A 19,818-nucleotide genomic window follows, 5' to 3' on the forward strand; every position below is an offset into this window, starting at 1 on the left:
CTCCATTTTTCAGTTTCAAAATTGTTTTTCAGTTTCAAAAATATTTTTCAGTATCAAACCTCCATTTTTCAGTTTCAAAATTGTTTTTCAGTTTCAAAAATATTTTTCAGTATCAAACCTCCATTTTTCAGTTTCAAAATTGTTTTTCAGTTTCAAAAATATTTTTCAGTATCAAACCTCCATTTTTCAGTTTCAAAATTTTTATTTTTATTTTGAACAAACCTTATGACCCCAATTTAGCTCCATATATCTGGCCTCATGATGGGACAAGAAGTAAAATGTGGGATCAGGAGATCATGATGAAAAAGTCATGGGTTGGGCCAAAACTGTAGCAGATCGCTGCGATCCTAAAATTACTTTATTTTTAAAAATGTTTTATTAGTAAACCATGTGAACACTAGGGCTGGGGTTGTAAACTCTTTTTTGATGCATTGCATGATTCCAAGTCAGCTACGATAGAACATGATCATCCTATAATGATCATTTACAAACATGTCCATTCCCACACTCTACAAAGCTGCCGTTTAGATAAAGGGGTGTTCTGTTTGGTTTTCTGACGCCTCAGGGCACCCTCAGGGCACTGTGTGTGAAAACACTAAAGAAAACAGAACATTTTGTCCTCTTTTATTAATTTAGTTTCCCTAATCTTGTTTTAATGAAAACTGTTTTATACATAGTATAGAGCAAAGTTACTTATTTATATGATAGATTCTATGCTCACGATTTTGTTCTAATAGTTTGATTATAGATGCATAATTAGTTCAAATTTACTTCGCAGCCCTCTGAAACATTATCAATTTGAATTGTCAAATGCCTAGACTTCCCACCTTTAGTGAACGCTATTTTATAAACGTTTACACAGATGTCAGTWTTGCATCACAGAAAAGATCATGCAGAAATAACTCAGTATTCTTGCCAAAAGTGCCCCAAGCAGCACAGAAAGGATACACCTAGCTGCTACTGCTAAAACTACTTGTTAGTGGTTCCAAATAATGGAAAAGTGAAAGCGATGTAATGGTTTATAAGAGTAAGTGCAAGATTTTTTTTTAATTGGATATGTTTTTAAATGAGCAGCGGTGCATTTTGATTAGGTTGTTTAATCAGTCAGATATAAACACAATTTGAGGTTAACAAAAATGGACCTAAAACAGGTAAGATATTAATTGTTCATAAACTATAACTCTATGTTTTTCCTCCAGCTGTAAAGCGTTTGGGTAGAGACGTCAAATGACACAGGATTCTGGAGTTAATCCACACACAGCATTCTGCACGCTCAAAGAATGCACTGGCCATTCTGAGTTTTAAAAATACAGACAGCCATAGGCTTAAGCACAACTGTCAATGGTCCTCTGGGGAGAAAGGATGAAAAAATAAAAAATAAAACAACCCACCAACCTTAAAGTCTATTTTTGCCATCAATTGGACCACGGACTTAAAATCACAGCTCGCCAAGGCCAGCGTCTGAATTTATAATTGAGGGTGAAATGGTCAGAAAACAAAACAAAAMAAAAAAAACTGCATCCACAACTGGCACCACCTTCACGTGTCCGTGCCAGGCGACACAAGGCAAACACATTTACAGAGGCCGGCTCAAATGGAGTATTGTTCCCTCTCTCGGCTTTGAGAGGAGGCACACGAAAATGCTAAACTAACAGTTGGACATTCCTTACATATTTAATGGCATTGCACGCTCTTTATTTGTTGCTGTAACCTTGTGCCCTGAGCTGAATGAATGGGCCTATTGGTGGAGGCGGGTGGTGCGCTGCAACGTGAGGGGGGTGGAGGGGGTGAAGATGGCAGGAGCAGCCTTCCCTCAGCACAAGTCAAGATTAGCCACCTCTCTTTATTTACTGAGGCAGAATATAGGACACACCTTTTTTAGCACACCTCCTGTTATTTCTACCAACTCCACATTCTCTTTCTGTGGTGAAACTCCAAAATGAAACACAGTCAACTATTTTTTGTGGATTCTTTTTTTTCCCCAAATTGAGAACAGTCCCCTGTTAATCAAATAACAGTGAAGTAAGGCCCCAAGTCACGTATGAAGGGTTATCCTTATCTGTGAGCCCTTGAAATGTTGGTTAAATACCCAACGTCACTGGCACTGCAGAAGTTTGCCACATAGAAATAAACAGATAAATACTTTCTTTCTGTTGATGTGTGTGGGTTTGTTTTTGGTGACATTTGGGGGCAACTTTAAGACAAAACGCCTACATTTGGGGACAACTGGTGCATTTGGGGACAAAAGTCGAGTCCCCGTTTGGTTTAAACGTCATTGGTGGGTTGGGGGTTGGGTTTAGGACCAAGGTGTGAACTGAGTTTAGGTTAGTTTTAGGGTCAGGTAGGTACCTGTGAGGTTAGCCTTAGGGTTTGTGGTCAGGGTTAGGCTGTAGGGATGTAATGGAAGTCAATGGAATGTCCCCAAATGTATAGATATGTGTGTGTGTGTGTGTGTGTGTGTGTGTGTGTGTGTGTGTGTGTGTGTGTGTGTGTGTGTGTGTGTGCGTGTGTCCCCTTGTTTTTCCTACATCGTGGGGAGAATTTTTTTCTTAAAAAACAGCCTCGTGGGGACCAATGCCCAGTCCCCACGGGTCCAAATGCAAACTACGGTGGGAGTTTACAACTATCGACCAGTAATTGTTAATTTTAGGGAAAATGTCTGGGTGAGACATAAATACGGTTACAAAAAAGGATTGGAAGTCAATACAAAGTCTTCAGTTTGATCCAAATACAAGGATGTGTGTGGGGGGGGGGGGGTCTTAGGCTTCTCTGAAGACTGCTTTAGATGAGTAGTGGCTTTCACTCTGCACGTAGGGGTCACATTACTTCACCACAGTCAGGACCTGCGTTGGCAGTTCTGGCTGCAAATATACTTTCAAAACAAATGTGTTGAAAAAATAAAAATTAAAAATCAATGCAGGCCAACTGGACTCTCCCCTTGTTATGCCTGTGATAGCAAACAACATAAACGGGCTATGAATAAAGAAATAAATAAATCTTTACTATAAACCATTTAGATGGATAAAGTCATTTGCAGCTAAAAAGTGTTGGAAAGGGAAAAAATGTAATATAATAATCTGGTGACAATGCATCACTTCATGCAGAAAAAAGTAAAAACTTCATAAACTATTGGGTCACAAGAAGTCAACTGAGGTTCCCGAGTCCTCCAACTCAAGCCAAAGCAGCAGATTTCTGACGCAGTCTAACAATGCTGAGAAAGGGAAAATAAAAAATGGCCTTATCACTCTTATCAATGGCTCTTTTTTTCAATGTGTATGCGTTATGTAAGGGGAAACGGAAGCCAGCCTCCTAGGACAGGAACGGATGCTTGAGATGAGAATTGTGGGTACAAGCCCTACACCAATACAGCACAAGACCTTTTAGGATGTACAGTTACAACCCTCTGACCCCCCGGTTTAAAATGGTCTCAGCAAACTGGACATGACAAACGGGTGAGGAGAGCCCCCTCGAGTCCCCTGAGACGCTGGTCTTCTCTTTAACATTCCACGCTCTCCACCCCCCCTGCTGTCAAAGGGGCAATTCACTGCCTTCCACTGCTACAAAACCCAGGCAGCCTTTTAAAACAGGATGTTTGTTTGAGGCCTCCTTCCCCTCAAATAAACAATCCGCAAAACCTGATTTCGGGAGGCAGAGTGGAAGCACTCGAGTCACATTATTTCCACATCCCGTATCCTGGAGCATTCGGGCTCCTGAGGGAGTGTGGGCGGCCAGGCGCTGGGAAGGCTCAGGGCTGCGGTAGAAACCTGAGGCCCTGTGCCAGGTTTCATGGGAGATGAGTTCGTTTTATATCACTCAGGGGTCTGTAGGATGAAGGAAGGGGGTTCAAGACTCGTGGAGGGAGTGGGTCTTGGCTAAAACCATACCTCAGTCTGAGAGTCGCACTGTTTAAGTCCTGCTACATGTAAGGACAACTGAATTATATTAGGCATTCACATAACATATTCATACTATTCAAATAAATGCACCAAGATAATATCACTCAAGAACACCATAAAACTCGTGAAAGACAAACAAATCTGAAAACAAGTGAGGTCATCCAGTAAAATAAGAAAATGGTCAAATATGGAAATGATTACGGTGATAAGACACTTAAATGTGCAATCTATTACAAATCTACAAATCAAACAGATGAAGTGTGGATACTGGTCATGCTTTTCTGCTAGACAGCAAGCTGTCAAAGTCAAATCAGCATTTATGGACCACGTCTAATCTGCTTTAATCAAGAAAAGCGTCACATGCCTTGATTAGACTCGTTAATTATTCCACGCATTTCCAGTCTCTGACACAGACGGAAGGAATGGTTTGATGCGTAGTGATTACCTCTTCCTGACACAGACAGCCAAGTCTGATTAGTATTGACTGCACAACTTAATTTATTTAGCGCCAGCGTGTAAATGTATGCATTTCGATTCATGCGACGACAGAGAGGACGAGAAATAGTTCTGAAGACGTTTAAACAACCGCATTAAAGATGCCGTGCACAGACCTCTACATTTATTTTTTCTTCACTTATCCGAGGCTTGCCTGTTTCAACACCGACTGGCTTGTTGTGCCTGGAGGAGTTAGTCAATACCTGAGTGGACCCACCACCACCAGCCAGACAGACAGACAGAAAAAGGCTGTACGATTCCTGTGTGAAGACTCGAACTACCTGCTGATGCCCTTTTCACTTAGGTAAGCAATTCATTCCTCTGCATTATTCATGCTTAGAAACTTGAAATCTTTCCGCTTCTCCTCTACAACTTGCCATCGTTCCCAAGAATAGGGAGATGGAAAAAAAGGACACCAAGGCACATCATTCTGCAGGTTCTGTGGTCACATGATCCCGACAAATCTGAATCACCAGGTTATTCTCTTTGCCGTTTTAACCATGAGATTCTGAATGATATGTCTGGACATTTCTCAACCTCAGCCTTTAATCTTTCCTCATTTATACATTCAAACTACAGAATAAAATAAAAGTTGCTATAGGATCCCGCACATCCAAGCAGGGAGCAAGTACACATTAAAAAGCATTTTATCAGTGACAAATATCGAAATAGCACTCCATCTGTGTGTTTTGCTCTTTATTATGCTGACAAATTCCACAGAGTTGACCAAAGAGACAACCAGTGTAAAACTGAACTTATGGGCTAAAGTAAGTGTAAAACAGAGGGATGTTCTGCTTTATTGCACATAAACTACACCTTATAAATTAGTAATTAATGGGTAATCATTTAGTTATTAATTCAGCTATAAACCCATGAAAACAGAAATAAGCAAGTTACATTAGACAAAAAGGACAATACTAACTTGTCTAACAGTGAGCCAACATGTTTTATAAAAAATATTTTTAAATCTTGATACAAGTAGCCTCATTTTGAAGTGGTGCCAGATAAATACAGGTAATCCTGATGTTCTCACACAAAGTGTCACTTCTACAACGACATACTGCTCAAAGCTTTACATAGGAACACAAACACATCTTGCTTTGCCTCTTAATTTTTTATCGCAACAGCTGGTCAGCAGTAGTGACAAACATAAAGAGCCCCTGATGTCGGAGACAATGTGACAGACATGAAGTTGATGTGAATAAACACCCCCTCAGACAGTCATTCAGGAAGCAATGAGCCCTGTTTCAAAGGGCTTCATTCTCATGCCGACACCACGAGGCCCCAGCTGTGAGGAAAGGGGGTGTGCAGGAGGGCAGCACCGGCACAGACCGCATTCCCTCACACACTGGAGCATATTATATCAGGGTACAGAGGTGAACGCAGGGTCCGCTTTTAACAGACAGCCTGGTGGTGCTAACGCTGTAATGCAGCTCTGTTTAAATAAGACATTGGGAATGGTCCAAGTATCCGTAACACCCCCACCCCTTCCACAGGAACGATATGAATATTATACAAGACATTAATAGCGTTCACATGAGGAAGCATTTCAACAACGCATGAATAAGAACGTTTTAGCTTGTTGAACGACTGCATGCAGATAAATATACACTTCATGACAGATTTCCATACCAAATCACACATTAACAAGGCAGTAAATGAGGATACTTTTTTAGTCAAATTCCACTGAAGACGTGCTGAAAAGTGGCAGAGCATGCTTATCCAGCTCACCAACCAGTTCTGGTGTGTTTCTCTGCCATTGTGTGATACAGAAGAATGCACACTGGGTATTTCTGTAGCCTCAGGCTGTAAACTGTAGTTAATTATTTGAATATACCCCACCTGGCTAATGCCCCCCAGACTTGCTTTCAGGAGGTTTACTTATTCCTAAATATAGGTGGAGTTTGGATCCTACACAACTCTGGTTACACACAGCAGGAAATGGATGGATAGAGGAAGCCTTCTACTATCTAAAGGGCAGCATCACGTTCAGAACACTGACAATCTTACAGATCTAAGTGTTTTAAGACCAACAGCTTGAAGATTCTGGATTAATTGCTCACAGGCATTTAGCTTCCAAATATTTCATCTATAGCTCTGTGTTTATTTTAAGGCCCTTAGTGTTGTAATAAAATGTGCTCTGAACTAGTACATTACAGATAAATGACGATGTTTTGTTTTGCCATACATCTTAAAGAGCGTCTGCACAGTCCAAGTCAAACATCCAAGACATAGTGGCGACAGAAATGAGATCACAGAAATTCACCCCGTGGAGCACTGGTCATTTTTTTTTCTTCCTCAAGGCCATGTTGCTGAGCTTGTCACGGCCTGGCTTGTACAAATAGCAATACAGTTGGAAGAAACCAAAGCCTAGAGCCTAGATCCTCCCTCACCAGAACCTCTGAGGAATTRCGGTGCGCGCTCTGACAAGCCCCTCATTTGTTGACTCAGGGAGTGTCGCCGGGCCATGCTAAGGTGGTGACAGACTGTGTGAGCTGCAGAGGACGAGGGGGGGGGGGGGCTTCTGCTGACTGAATACTTCTCAGCAAGGTAGCCGTGTCCACTTTTCAGTGCCCAGGCCCATGAGCCGTGGCAGACCCTCCAACAGGAAATGCTTGTCCCTGCATGCTCCTGCATAAGGGCTCTGAATGCCTCTCCACATGACACTGAGCATGCTGGCAGTGACCCTGTGAAGTGTGTGTGTGTGTGTTGGGGGGGGGGGGGGGGTTTGGAGGGGAAACATGCCAACCATACACCACGAGAAAGGAGCGTTTCACTTCAAATTCAGTGGAAGAGAGTGTTTCCACTCACCTCTTTTGGTGAGGCCACAACAGCAGTGATATTTCTGACCCCTCCCTGCAGCCCACTCGGAGTCAGGCTAGTTAAGAGTTGTGCACACGCAGATGTGGAAAACGATCCGTGTGTGCGCCTGTTTCTGAGCGATCTTGGTTCTTATTACAGTTTGATCCCACTCAACTATTTCTGAAAGGAAAACAGAAAGAGGGAGGCCAGCGGCCCGAGCCGCTGCACACGCCCCTTCAAACCTCTGCGCCGCTCACAATGAAAACATTTATCTTTAAACCTTAAAGTGCTCCTAATTGACTCAAAGGAACAAAACTACACCGCATCTGTGAGAAAATGGCCCGTTGCTCAAGTGCACTCATCCACTTCTCCTGATTTGCTTAATTTAACGATTTTAAAGCAACAAAAGCAGGATTCTACATGCAGATTTATTTTAGGGATAAGGACATAAAACAAGCTGATGCATCTGAAACTTGGTACATGAACGTGTTTATTTCAATAAACCAGCCGTGATCCTCTAATATCATGTGATTCTTTCAAATTTTCATTGATGTTCTTCTTGATGTTCTTGTTTGACAAATGACTGATGTTTACAGGGCGGCTCCTCGGGGTTGATAGCCTTCCAGTAATCATTAATCACTACCGTCAGTTCAAAAACATTTTGGGAAACCTCATTTAGAGGCCAGCAGCAGTTGTAAAAACACACCCACCTGAGAACTCTCCCGGTGTGATGTTCGGTGAGCCAGCCGCCTCGCTTTCAGTGTACGACAAAGTGGAGTCCGATAGATCTGTTGGAAACAGAACAGAAAATAAGCTCCTTGTTGCCCTAAAAGAGATTTTTTAAAGCATTTTTACGGATGATCACAATAACCTTCAATGGTAACACCTATGCACCATTTATTTCTTTACAGTTGACTTTCTTTTTGCTGTTGTTCAGTTAAAACAATAAGCCCCACCAAAAGGCTTCATCACACTGATAATAACCTTGGAACCTCATCGACAGACTTAGGTGTTGACAGAAACTCCAACTGTACTCAGGTTCAAAGCTAAAACATTCAGTCATGCTCTTTTGTTTTTGCCCTTGTAGTTTTCTGCTACATATTGTTGCAACCAAAATCATTCAAACTCTCTAATCTGCAACAGATTATAGCATATAAATTAAGGCCTTCATAAAAATAGTCAAGCACTGTTTATTGTAGCTTATGTCTTTTTTTATTATGGCTTTTAGGCACCAATTCAGCTTAGTTCCAAAGATTCTAATTATGTTTTAGAACACATAACCTACTGTCTATCATAGTAGGGATAGTCAGATAATTCAGAATATTTCAAGTTTAGCTAAAATGTAAGAATACGACAGATTGATGCAACTTGACCAGCATTTAGTAGAGACATGCAAAGTTATTTCCAAATGGTGCTTCACTAGTCTGTGTGCTTTTTTTAAACACACACCTACTACCCACCCCCTCCCAAAAGGACATCCCAGCATCCTTCAGCCAATGTGATTTACCGTATTTTGAAAGGATTATAACGTGGAAACAATGGTCATGGGTGAGCTGGCAGCTTTATTGCCAGAATACATGCATCCCCTTCCACAATGATCCATCGGGTCAGTCGAAATAAAGGGATATAAAGATCCCTAGCTAGCAGAATAAGCAGCTGCAAACGTCTCTGTACCCAAAGCCTCAATAATAATAGCCTCAAATTAGACAGGATTTTAGCTGCAAGACATGGGGTGAGGAAATTTTAATTCACTGCAACTCTCAAGAGTGTGCATAATTTTATGTTTAATCGGCAGCTGAGATTAGCCGTCGTTAATACTGCTTTGTCTGCTCTTAAACGGTTGTTGTGTTGACACTTGTGTTAATTTGTCCTGCATGCATAAAGGACCAAAAAGTTTGTCTTGTAAGAAGTATACATTACTGAATGCTGGTCTTAGGTTTGAAACAGTGACTCATAGAAAGGGTTAGGAATATTCAGAAAAAAAATACTGGACAAAAAGGGTTTTTGTTTAAAATGCCTACTCCTATATCCTAGTGACATATTAAATATAGTTTCATAGCCTCACAAGCTCCAGACTACTTCTGTTGAGAAGCTCCCACCCTGCTAATACCTGGTTTCTGACATCAATTTCTTAAAATCCAAGCTTCAAGTGAAAGACTGAGATGGCCTCTTAATGTTTCAACAGTATAAAATCCAGCTTTGGTTGATATAAACACACTTTTGGGACCATTTTCTACCTCAAAAGTATAGTGATTACCAAGCTTCAGTTTATGCACTGCATGTACTTAAACTGCCCCCACAATGGGATGGACCCACCTCTGCGTTTGACTGTAGCTGATGGTGATTTTCTTGTTAGGTAGGCGTTGTTCTTTTTACACCAGACCAGCTTCATGGGTCTAAACAGTTCCAGTTTAGTCTCAACACTCCCCTCAAAAACAACTCTTAGATTCTTAGGAGGGTGTTTCAATATCTTTTCTTACTCATTCACGTCAATTTGAATGTTCTGGTTTTAGTCTGGACTGCAGGGTGGAAAGGTTTATGACCACCAAAGTCCTTTTACTTTGTCTTCCTCCTAACAGCAAGACAAAAACTACAGATTATTGTTATGTTTGCGTCATTTTTTTATTGTTCATCAAATATTTCTCCGATGAAAACTTTTTGGTAACAGACATGTTGACTCACCTTTCACGTCGAAAGCTGCCAGAAAAATTCACCAATCACAGTGCCTGATTATGCTCAGTATAACCTGCAGCATTACTATATGTAGTGCTGTACCAAACGATTATTTTCTAATCGATTAATCTAATGATTATTTTTTCGATTAATCGATTATTCTAACAACAAATCTATCTAATCCAACAAAGTTATTCTGATGTGAGTGCACTGGAAATTTAAAATGTTTTCATCAAATTAACAAGAACAGTTCTTTAATATTGTAATATTTTCTTTAATAGTTTTTTCATGAACACAAAATATGCACTCTGGAGTCAATTCTTTAACAAAAAAGCTTAAAAGATTTAACATCAATATAAAATTTCAACCAAAGCATATAAAATTCAACTAAAATAAATATAGTGCAAGATGTTAACAATCTAACAAATGAACTAAATCATGCAAAATTCAAGTCACTCTGGAAAAACTATAATAAACATTTATTTATTATTTTTTTTATTTAACATATTTCTCAATATATAAAAATTAACAAATATCAAGACAACATCTAACTCTTTGTATTGTAACATCAGTTGTGTAACTTATTTCTTTAATGTGAAAACTGTTGAAAACAACAAGACTGTTTTGTCTTATTGTACAAATAAAAATCCAGCTCCACGTGTTTCTATTGATGTCATTTCCCCACTAGAAAAATGTGTGATGGAGGTCCATGGAAGGCAAATAAGTTTAAATCAAATAAACAAAAGAGGATGCAGTTAAAATTAATAAAAGGTATTTAAGCTACGTTTTGAACATCCARAACACRTCCAACACTTGTTGGCTGCTTGTGCTCTTTAGGTCTGACGTGTGTCGGGAAGCTCCTCTGTTGTTTGAGACGCTGGGGAAACCGTCAGATGGGGGAACGTGGCTCGACCTAACACCGGTCTCTGTTTAATGGTGGATGAAATAAAGAAAGTGGTGGTACTTTATTTACTTTGAGCAAGCGAACGTCATGTTCACAAGATAATTAATCCACCAGATAATTCAGAGGCGGTCTGTTCGGTAAATTTTACTCCAGGAGTTGCGAGGCTTGTTTTCAAGCTTCAGACTGAACTGAAGCAGCGGCTGCTGACGTCATTACGCTCTTGCGCGATGCTGCATTCAGGACAAGCATGGAAAACTCACCACTCTTATGCCAATACGGTCGCAATGATGCATTTAGGTACCGAAATGGAATTGCACGAACATTCACGTGGTGGTTATGTAATACAGTGAATCAATAATAAAAAATCTGTGTCGACAAATTTATATAATCGACATCATCGATTATTTCAACTAATCGGTGCAGCCGTACTTGTGACGTCCACAGCCTACCCCAGTTACCACTACTGTGCATGTGTGTCAAGGACAGACAGGCAGATGTGGCAGTGGAAGGTGTCAAAGCAGTTTGGAGAGAAAAACAAAGTAAAGAACAAAAAAAAAAAAAATAATAATTAATCGATTATTAAATTAGTCATTGATTATTTTAATAATCGATTAGTTGTCGATTAATCGATTAATCGTAGCAGCCCTAACTATATGCGAATGATGATTTTTATTTAACAGAAATTGATCCCACCTATGAGGAATACATATTAATTCAACTAAGCTCAAGCCCTAATTGAGGACCACAACAGATTTTAGGGGCTGCAGAAATAGTTTGTATTTTAGTCTCTTACCCAGTGGCTTGTGTTCTTCATTTGGGGAAAGCCTTGAATATGGAGGTGGAGGTGACTCTGTAAAACAAAATAATAATGTAAATGATCAAACAAATGGGAGGAGAAAAGTTAAATCTGAAGACCTACTATAAACACGGCCTACAATTTATTTTTTTGCAAAGAAGCTACTGTGTAAAAAAAGTTTAAATAAGCCATTTTAGGATGGAGAAAATCTCACCCTGAAGCAGAATCAAAGAAATCTGCTTTTATTGATGTATAGTTGCTAGGGGTGCAACGATACAGGAAATTCACGGTTTGGTTCAGTTCGATACATTAGTCTCACGGTTCCATACTTTTTTCGATACAAAAAAGAGAAATTTCCATGCCCCCTTTAACTTGTAATTTATTTATATTAATTATGAACATTTGTTTAACCTCAAAAGTGCAGTTTTTAAATGAAATATTGCTGAAACAGCAAGTTTCTCAGTGGACCTGCACTCAAAAATGCAGCCTAGGTGGAGTAGTCGAACACAGATCCACTGATCCTTCAACACAGAGCATCTTCAGAAGACAAGTTGATAAAGTAAATTTTTAAAATCTGTGTTGTTCGATACAGCACTGTTCGATACGGTTCGATACGGGTACATGTAATGTTGCACCCCTAATAGTTGCATAGCAAAAATTATTTTTGTTCTGGAAAAGTGGGTGAATTGCAGTCGTGTTTCACCTCCATTGCTCCATTTGGAAGAAGCTGGCTGAGGTTGTTAAAGAAATACAACCATCTTTATAAAAGACATGATGCCACCTGTCAATAAAGCCAATAGGTTTGTCAGCAACAGACCAATCAGCGATCGAAATTGAAAGTAGTGGCACCCCTCGTAGCTGCTGCTCGGCTTTTCCCTCTGACAAACTTGTTACGGTTTCCAAGTCTGTATGCTTAAAGCAATTTTGTGGTGAATTTTTTGAAACATCTGCTAAAAAATAGTTAAACATTAATAGGGAACGTGCAATTTCGACATCCATTCTTCTGAGACGGCGACTAGCACATGTTCCTGTATATGAAGGTAAGCATCAGAAAATCTACCATTGATTTATTGTATTGATTTTATATGTTATATTAATATTAACTTGGTTAAATGAAGGGTTAATACTTGAAGCTATGATTGGTTTCATGTGTAGACAATAAGTTGTGGTTTTCAAAAACTGGATGCTCAAAACTCGGCTCGCTGATTGCTCAGTTGTAAACGAATTCAGTGTCGGAAAATTAGCTTTTTTCTCTCAAAATTGAGAGGCTAAATATTCTCCAACAGTTATAGCCTACCAAGATACTACCTTATCAGACACTTTTGTTTTGCTAGTGTTTTAAAAGTGATGGTTCAGATTAGAGGTCGACCAACATGACTTTTTCTGTGATTGATGCTGATACTAATTTTTGGAAATCAGAGCAACCAATATCCAAATTACACCAATTTTAATAAAAACTTTCAGTCAGTCAATAGAGTCTATCGTTGAACAAAATACTGCAAAATATTTACTTAAATAAACACAATACCCTTACATGGACTTGTACATTTAAAAACAATATACAGAAGACAGAGAAAAAATGTTGATTATACAGTAAGATTTTTCTAGCTGCTACTGCATGTTTATTTTCCTGCTTGATTATTAATTGAGTATGTACAGGCATGGCTGATTGATTTTTTTAATGTCACTATTATTAACAGAATAAAATAGGTCAACCTATTAATTGGTTTATCTGCACCAGAAGTGCAAAAGCTAGCTAATGCTCCTGCTATGTGTGCTAGTAATGAACCTCATATTTAAAAAAATAAAATAAGTAGATGACATGAAACAGATAATTATGGAAATGTTTAAAGAGTGTGAACCACTTGAGACAGAAGTTGTTTAAGATGTCGGAATTATCTCCTTGTCCAGACAGAATAAACTCTCATTTTCTGAACTGAGAGCTATCTACAAACAGGTAAGACATTAATTGTTCAGAAGTTTTCCACTCAAAACATCTGAACTGTTTAGGGTGTCTCGGACACAAAATTTTACAGACGTAAGTCCAGATAATTCAAAAGTGTGTACTTTCACAGAATTACAGACGTGCATATTAGCTACTAAATCATATTCTGTTTGAAGTTATGATCAAAGTCTTTCGTGAAAGCAAACAGAAAAAAGGACACTCACACTCAAATTAATTAAAGCCACAACAGGCGCTTGAAAACACAAAACAACAGATCGACGTTGGAGTATCAAACAACATCTTTAAGCTAAGTTTTGCGTCTCTGCTGCAACGTCTAATAAATTAGTTCACAAGCTAGTGTAAAAGCTAATGAAATCAACAGAAAACATTTACTGCTGCAGTTTAAACACATTTTTTTAATCGAAGCAGTTAACTGTGACCACAGTCTGGCCAGAACTTTTAGTTAGCAGTTTAATAAATACGAGTAAATTTCTGCTCTGCATCATCAGCGGTCCAGTCAGAGTTTGACTGTATCTAATAAAACTGTGCTGAAGAGTGCACAAGAAAAGGGGGAGGAGAGCACAAAGGAAAGAAAACTTTTGCGAGCACGCTGTGACCTCGCCAACAGGGAAAATGGGAAGGAGAGCATTGTAACARCAGCGGGTCCTTTAAGAGTGGCGGCAGTAATTGCCAGGATCTGAACTCGGTCACTCAGATACACAGTGAGTCAGTCTGGCGCCAGCAGTATGCAAACTGTATATTATCACCACTCCTTCACCTAAATAGCATGAGGGGACCTCCTCAGGACAAAAGAGCTTTTAAAATGCAACTCGAAACTGATCTTGTTTGGAAAGTAGAATGCCGGGCAAAAAAAAAAAAAGAAAGAGAAGGGGAAAAAAAGTTTTTGTCCACTTCAAGTTAAGCTCTCTGCCTGATGCTACGCTGAATCGTTAAAACTTAGAGGTGACATAAAAACAGAAACGGCGCTTTACTTTCACATCATTACCGTCCGCTGGCACTAAGGGTGGGAGATGAATGTAGCTGAAGGTGGGTATCTGTTAGTAAAATATTTCATAAACAGCTGAAAGGATTTAAATGAAACTCGCTGAATGTAATCATTGGATCAAGAATCAAGATGGCCACCACAGCTAATCAGCCTTAAAAAAAACAAAAAAAAAAAACAACAAAAGAGTAAACGGCTGTAAAGGGGTCATTTTTACAGATATTCAGCAAAAATCTGGTGTAGTAGTAGCAGAGAGTCAACCCTAACATATCCTCAGAGTGCTAAGATCTTTGTTTAAAACTTTACTGTTGAAAAATACTGCAAAAATTAGCCATTAATCAGTGTTGTTTAAAGTACCTCAAAGTGATATTTGAGTAAAAGTACAAGTATTTTATCATAAAAATACTTTGGTAAAAGTTAAAGTCTTCTCTAAAAATATTACTTGAGTAAAAGTCTTAAAGTATCTGATATTTTTTGTACTTAAGTATCAAAAGTAAATTTCTGACACAAAATCTACTTAAGTATTAAAAGTAAAAGTACTGAGTAAAAGTGAGCAGTTATTTTCCAAAATGGCATGTATTGGGAGGTTACTTCTCCAAAAAATATTTTTTCTAATGGCATGCAGCTGTGATGGGTTGTGTACAAGCTAATAGGATGTCAGAATGATATATATTTATACTTCTCATCTAACCACAATTAAATTCACTCTATCCAGGAGACACAATTTATCAGGATAGTATTTTTTATAACTCAGAATAAAATAGGATTTACGACTTTCTACTTCTTACCTTTTTTAAAAAAATGTAGTGAGTAGAAAGTACAGATAATTGTGTAAAAATGTAATGAGTAAAAGTAAAAAGTACGCTGAAAAATAATTACTCAAGTAAAGTACAGATAACCAAAATTTCTACTTAAGTACAGTAACAAAGTATTTGTACTTAGTTACTTTACAACTCTGCCATTAATAAACACCAGATTATAGTCTGAATCTTCTCAAATTAAGAGAAATAATCTGCCGGTGCAGTAAAACAATTGTACTTGGTAAAACTTTTTGAAATAAAAAAAAAAAATCCAGGCTAATAAGCCAACACATTTGGCTCTTGCTTAGTATATCAAACTCATAGAAAGATCAAATTTCTTTTTGGCTGGGTATAAGATTGTAAGACTTAGATGGACAATTTTGGCAGTGCACCTTATCAGTCTGTTAGTAAAATATCTCATGATACACTAAATAGATTTTAAATAAACTCTCAGAATGGAATCACTGGATGTACATCTTCAACTGATCAACTTTTGGAGTCAAACAGGTTCAAGATGGCCAGCAGAGCTAACAGACCTTAGCAAACATAAAAGTGGCTTGGAGTTTGTTAATTGAGCTAAGATTCAGTGTGGCAGTGGCTGAAAATCCTCCTCAACACATACTTGATTTGTTAACAGACTGCATGCAAACTTTGTTTAAAACATTGGCGTGCAGTGCAGCAAACAAAATGCTTTCCTTCAAGAAATGTCCGTTTTTGATATAAACGGGCATTTCTCTGCAGTTTAAACTATTTGAGGCATGTATGAAAACTACTAATAAATCCTATCCTGTTTAATGAACTGGGCATCGTTCACAGGACTTCCATTTTTTCTACATTCTCATTTACAAACAGTGTCGACAGCAGTGATTAAGATCCTGATTCAAAGCCTCTCTTCTTGAATAGAGTGAAAGAAATACCAGCTCTATCGAGCCACGCATGAGCGCATGTGAGCTATGTCTACTACGAGCCTTAGTCCCAATGTGGGGTTTATGCCTATCTCYGCTCGCAACCCATCCTGGTGGGTTTTTAGTGGGGAGCAAACTCACACAGCCTAGCCTCACATCCATAGAACTAACTGGAACAATTGCATAAATCACATTTATTTATCTCAAACATCCTAATTTATCGTCAAACTTTATATATTTTTATGAGTTAGACCGTACGCTAGGATAGGAAGGCCAAAACCGCATTAAGTTTCCCCACGTTTTTCTAATACTGCTGGACTTTCTCAAGTGCGTGTCACCACGAGCTGGCTCCAAGAAACGTGGATGTTATGGAAAATCCTACCCCTCCCACCTCCTCCCCGTGCTAGTGAAGTGACAGAAATACTGACGCTTGCATCTTCACACACGACACCAGGCCTCGTCATGGGGTCAGTGGGGTTGAGTGGCCGAAGCATTTGAGGTTTTCCGAATGACGAGCCAACCCCTGCCAAAATTTAATCTGTTTAATAAAGGTCAGGGAGGCTGTGCCTTACAGAGCTCGCAACACACACACACACACACGCACGCACGCACGGCACGCACACACACACACACACACGATAACTGACCCGTGGCAGCAAGTTCAAATCTTCAAATGAGTCTAAACGTTCACACACATGCCTTATATACTGTCAGCAATAACTCAAAACAGCTGTACTGACAATCTCGCTGAACACAAAACTACAGTGCTGTAGGGACGGCAGATCTGACACTTTATCTAATGAAAGGACCTGAGGCTGAAGGCCAGCATGAGTGATGCTCTGAACGGACATAAAAAGGTTCACTTATAACTTTGTAGGCCTTTAAAACGATCAAACTAKTAAACACGTCATGCTATTGCAGGAAATTTACATTTACTCACAAAAAAACTTATTAAGATGTCATCAGAGTTATTAATGTTTGGACGTGGCTTCTTATTCTTAAAGACCAGTTAAACAAAAAATGACAGTAACTCTTTAATCACAATTACAATAGCTTATTAACAATGACATATTACAATCTCGAGAATTATTATGTGAGATTGTGAAATGTTTCAACAATCAAAGAATGTGTTGAAGTTGACTCTCAGCTACTAATTTCGGCTCAATATCTAGAAAACTGACTGAGTTGTAGCAATTTCTGTGTTGGCTAATGTTGCGGTGGTCATACTGAATTGGGTTGAATCTGAATTCAGTTACATCTAATGATTGCTTTCTGAGGGTTTCACCAAAATCTGCCCAGTGATTCATGAGATAATTTGCTAACAGAGTTGACAGCCTAAAGTTTGGACCAACAACACTGGACAATATGTAGTGTTCAAAGTTGATGCTTTGCTACCAGATCAAAATGTAACTCAATATTTGCAAAACTGACCAGTTTTTAGCCAGTCTTGGGTTTCCAAAAGTAGTTGACTGTGACCGTCTTGAATGGGGCTAATTTGACATTTTAATCCAATATAAATGTACATCCAATGATTTCATCCAGTAGTTCATGAGATACATTGCTAACAGACACATTTGACTCTATTGGCAAGGCTGCAAGTAATTTCTTTTGGGAATCAGTTAGTGCTATAGAGCATGAGTTGAGAATGACTCTCAGCTATCAGGTCAAGTTTTAGCTCATTACCTGTAAAACTGGCTGAAGTAAAGTCATTTCAATGTTTGATAAGGTTGGTTAGCTGTGACTCCATAAATTATTCTGTTGTAGAAGTATTTCCATTTTTTTATTTTTATTTTTACTTCCAGTGGTTCATTAAAATCATTCCACTGGTTCATGAGATATTTTGCTAACAGACTTGTTTTGAGATAATAAGCCAAAGAAATATGTAAAAGGAAAAGACTTTGGMGCTTAAAGTTGTGTTATAGAGTGGGTGATGTAGAAGACAGGTAAGTGTGAGCTGGCCCTCACCTGGCCCACAGAGCCGGCTGTAGTGATAGGGGTTGCAGCACACAGTCGGGCTGTCCGGGGCCCCGAAGCTCCTGCACTCACAGAGCGGTTTGAGCTGGGCCGGGTGCTGCAGGTCGGACCAGCGGTACACCTTGCACACCAGCAGCTGCGGGCTCGCCACATGTCCGCCCAGGACCACCTCCGTCCTGGACACCATCACACAGTCGCTCGGCATCCCCCCTCTGGACTCCACCGCCTCCAGTAAAGTATCCAGCGCCCTCTCCTTCAGCCTCTTCAGCAGGCAGTAAGTGGCTGATTTCAGCTCCTGCTCCAGCACGGCGCGCGGCATCATCGCGTCCTGCGCCTCCGGAGAGCCGCCGTCTCCTCCTCCTCCTCCTCCTCCTGGTCCGAAGAGGCTCCTCGGCGTGAATGGATCCCTGGTAGTACCCTGAGCTGTGTGCGGACCCCTGAGCTCGGAGTGGTGGTCCCGGTCTTTAAATAAGCAGCACGTCACTGTCCTGCACTCGCTGTCTTGGATGGATCCGGGGCTTCCTCCTCCTCCTTGGTGCTCCTGAACGCGCGTCGCAGCAGCCGCATCTTGGTCCGGTGCGACCCCCGCAGAGGAGCCGCCGCTCTCCACCGCTCTCCCCGCCAAGTCCCCTAGGAAAAACGCCCCGCTGGGGGTCATCGGTCTGAGCTCGGTTTGGGGGATCTTCTCTGGGTCGTCGCGGAGCGGGTCGTCCCTACAGCCCTCACTAGTTTTGCCATCTTCCCCTTCGATTTCTGGGATCAGTCGGCTTCTCCAGAGTCGCCGCACAAGACCTGAGCGTTTCGTCCTGAACATACGACGACTTGAATACCTATAGGGCTCTTATTATTACTATTAATCACGGCAATCTTTTCTACTACAGGTTCTTCTGTTGCAAAACATTAACGGCTGTGAGACGCCGTGCAGCGCGTGCACAGCCGAGCCGGAGAGCAGAGGTGGCAGAGCAGCAGCATCAGACTGAAGGCTGTGCTGTTGCATTTAGAGGCAGAAAAGCACGCGATCAGAAGTGCGCTGCAGCATTCCCCTTCGATGCATTTATCCGATTATTGCTGCGAAGAAACCCGGGGTCGCTGCGGATCACTGGACTGGTTCCGAACCAATAAAACCAACAGAACGTGCTCAGGAACATAATCCAAGTCTCAGCCTGAAACTACTTCAGCTTCTACTTTCTGTCTGCACCGGCACCAGGTAGGATACTTCTGTCAATGCGATTAAATCCCAATAATAGCAATAATAAAATAGAATGCACCGGATTAGGTCCTTCCCGTCTTTGGCACTTTTCTTTCTTTTAAAATCCCAACAACAACAACAAAAAAGGAAAACAATCCAGGCAGATTAAAAATTACAACCAAGAATTTCGAGCGCTCCGGAGGCTGAGGGAGGAACTCTCCTGCCTCAGATCTAAAACCAAACTGCAGCCCTGATCCCTTTTCTTTCTCTAGTTCTCTCTCTCTCTCTCTCTCTCACCCGCCCCCCTTCTCTCCTCAAACACACACGCACACACACACGCGCGCGCACACACACACACACACACACACACGGGGCCCCCGAGGAGAGCGATGGAGCCATTGGCTGACTACCATCATGTGCTAGTCTAGACACTTTG

General features: G+C 40.3%; 1 protein-coding gene across 1 annotated transcript in view; it reads right to left on the bottom strand.

Moving 5' to 3' along the window:
- The window catches only part of smad6b (SMAD family member 6b), a gene marked incomplete at its 5' end in the record, with an annotated part of 30,149 nt that extends 10,995 nt beyond the window's left edge, over positions 1-19,154 (bottom strand). The window contains 3 exon segments of the mRNA XM_014013679.1: positions 7,904-7,981; positions 11,564-11,620; positions 18,185-19,154. Of these exon segments, the coding sequence (XP_013869133.1) occupies positions 7,904-7,981; positions 11,564-11,620; positions 18,185-19,007 (958 nt within the window).
- Between the last annotated feature and the right edge of the window lie 664 nt (positions 19,155-19,818).

Source organism: Austrofundulus limnaeus, unplaced genomic scaffold, assembly GCF_001266775.1.
Source record: "Austrofundulus limnaeus strain Quisiro unplaced genomic scaffold, Austrofundulus_limnaeus-1.0 Scaffold104, whole genome shotgun sequence".
Lineage (NCBI taxonomy): Eukaryota > Metazoa > Chordata > Actinopteri > Cyprinodontiformes > Rivulidae > Austrofundulus > Austrofundulus limnaeus.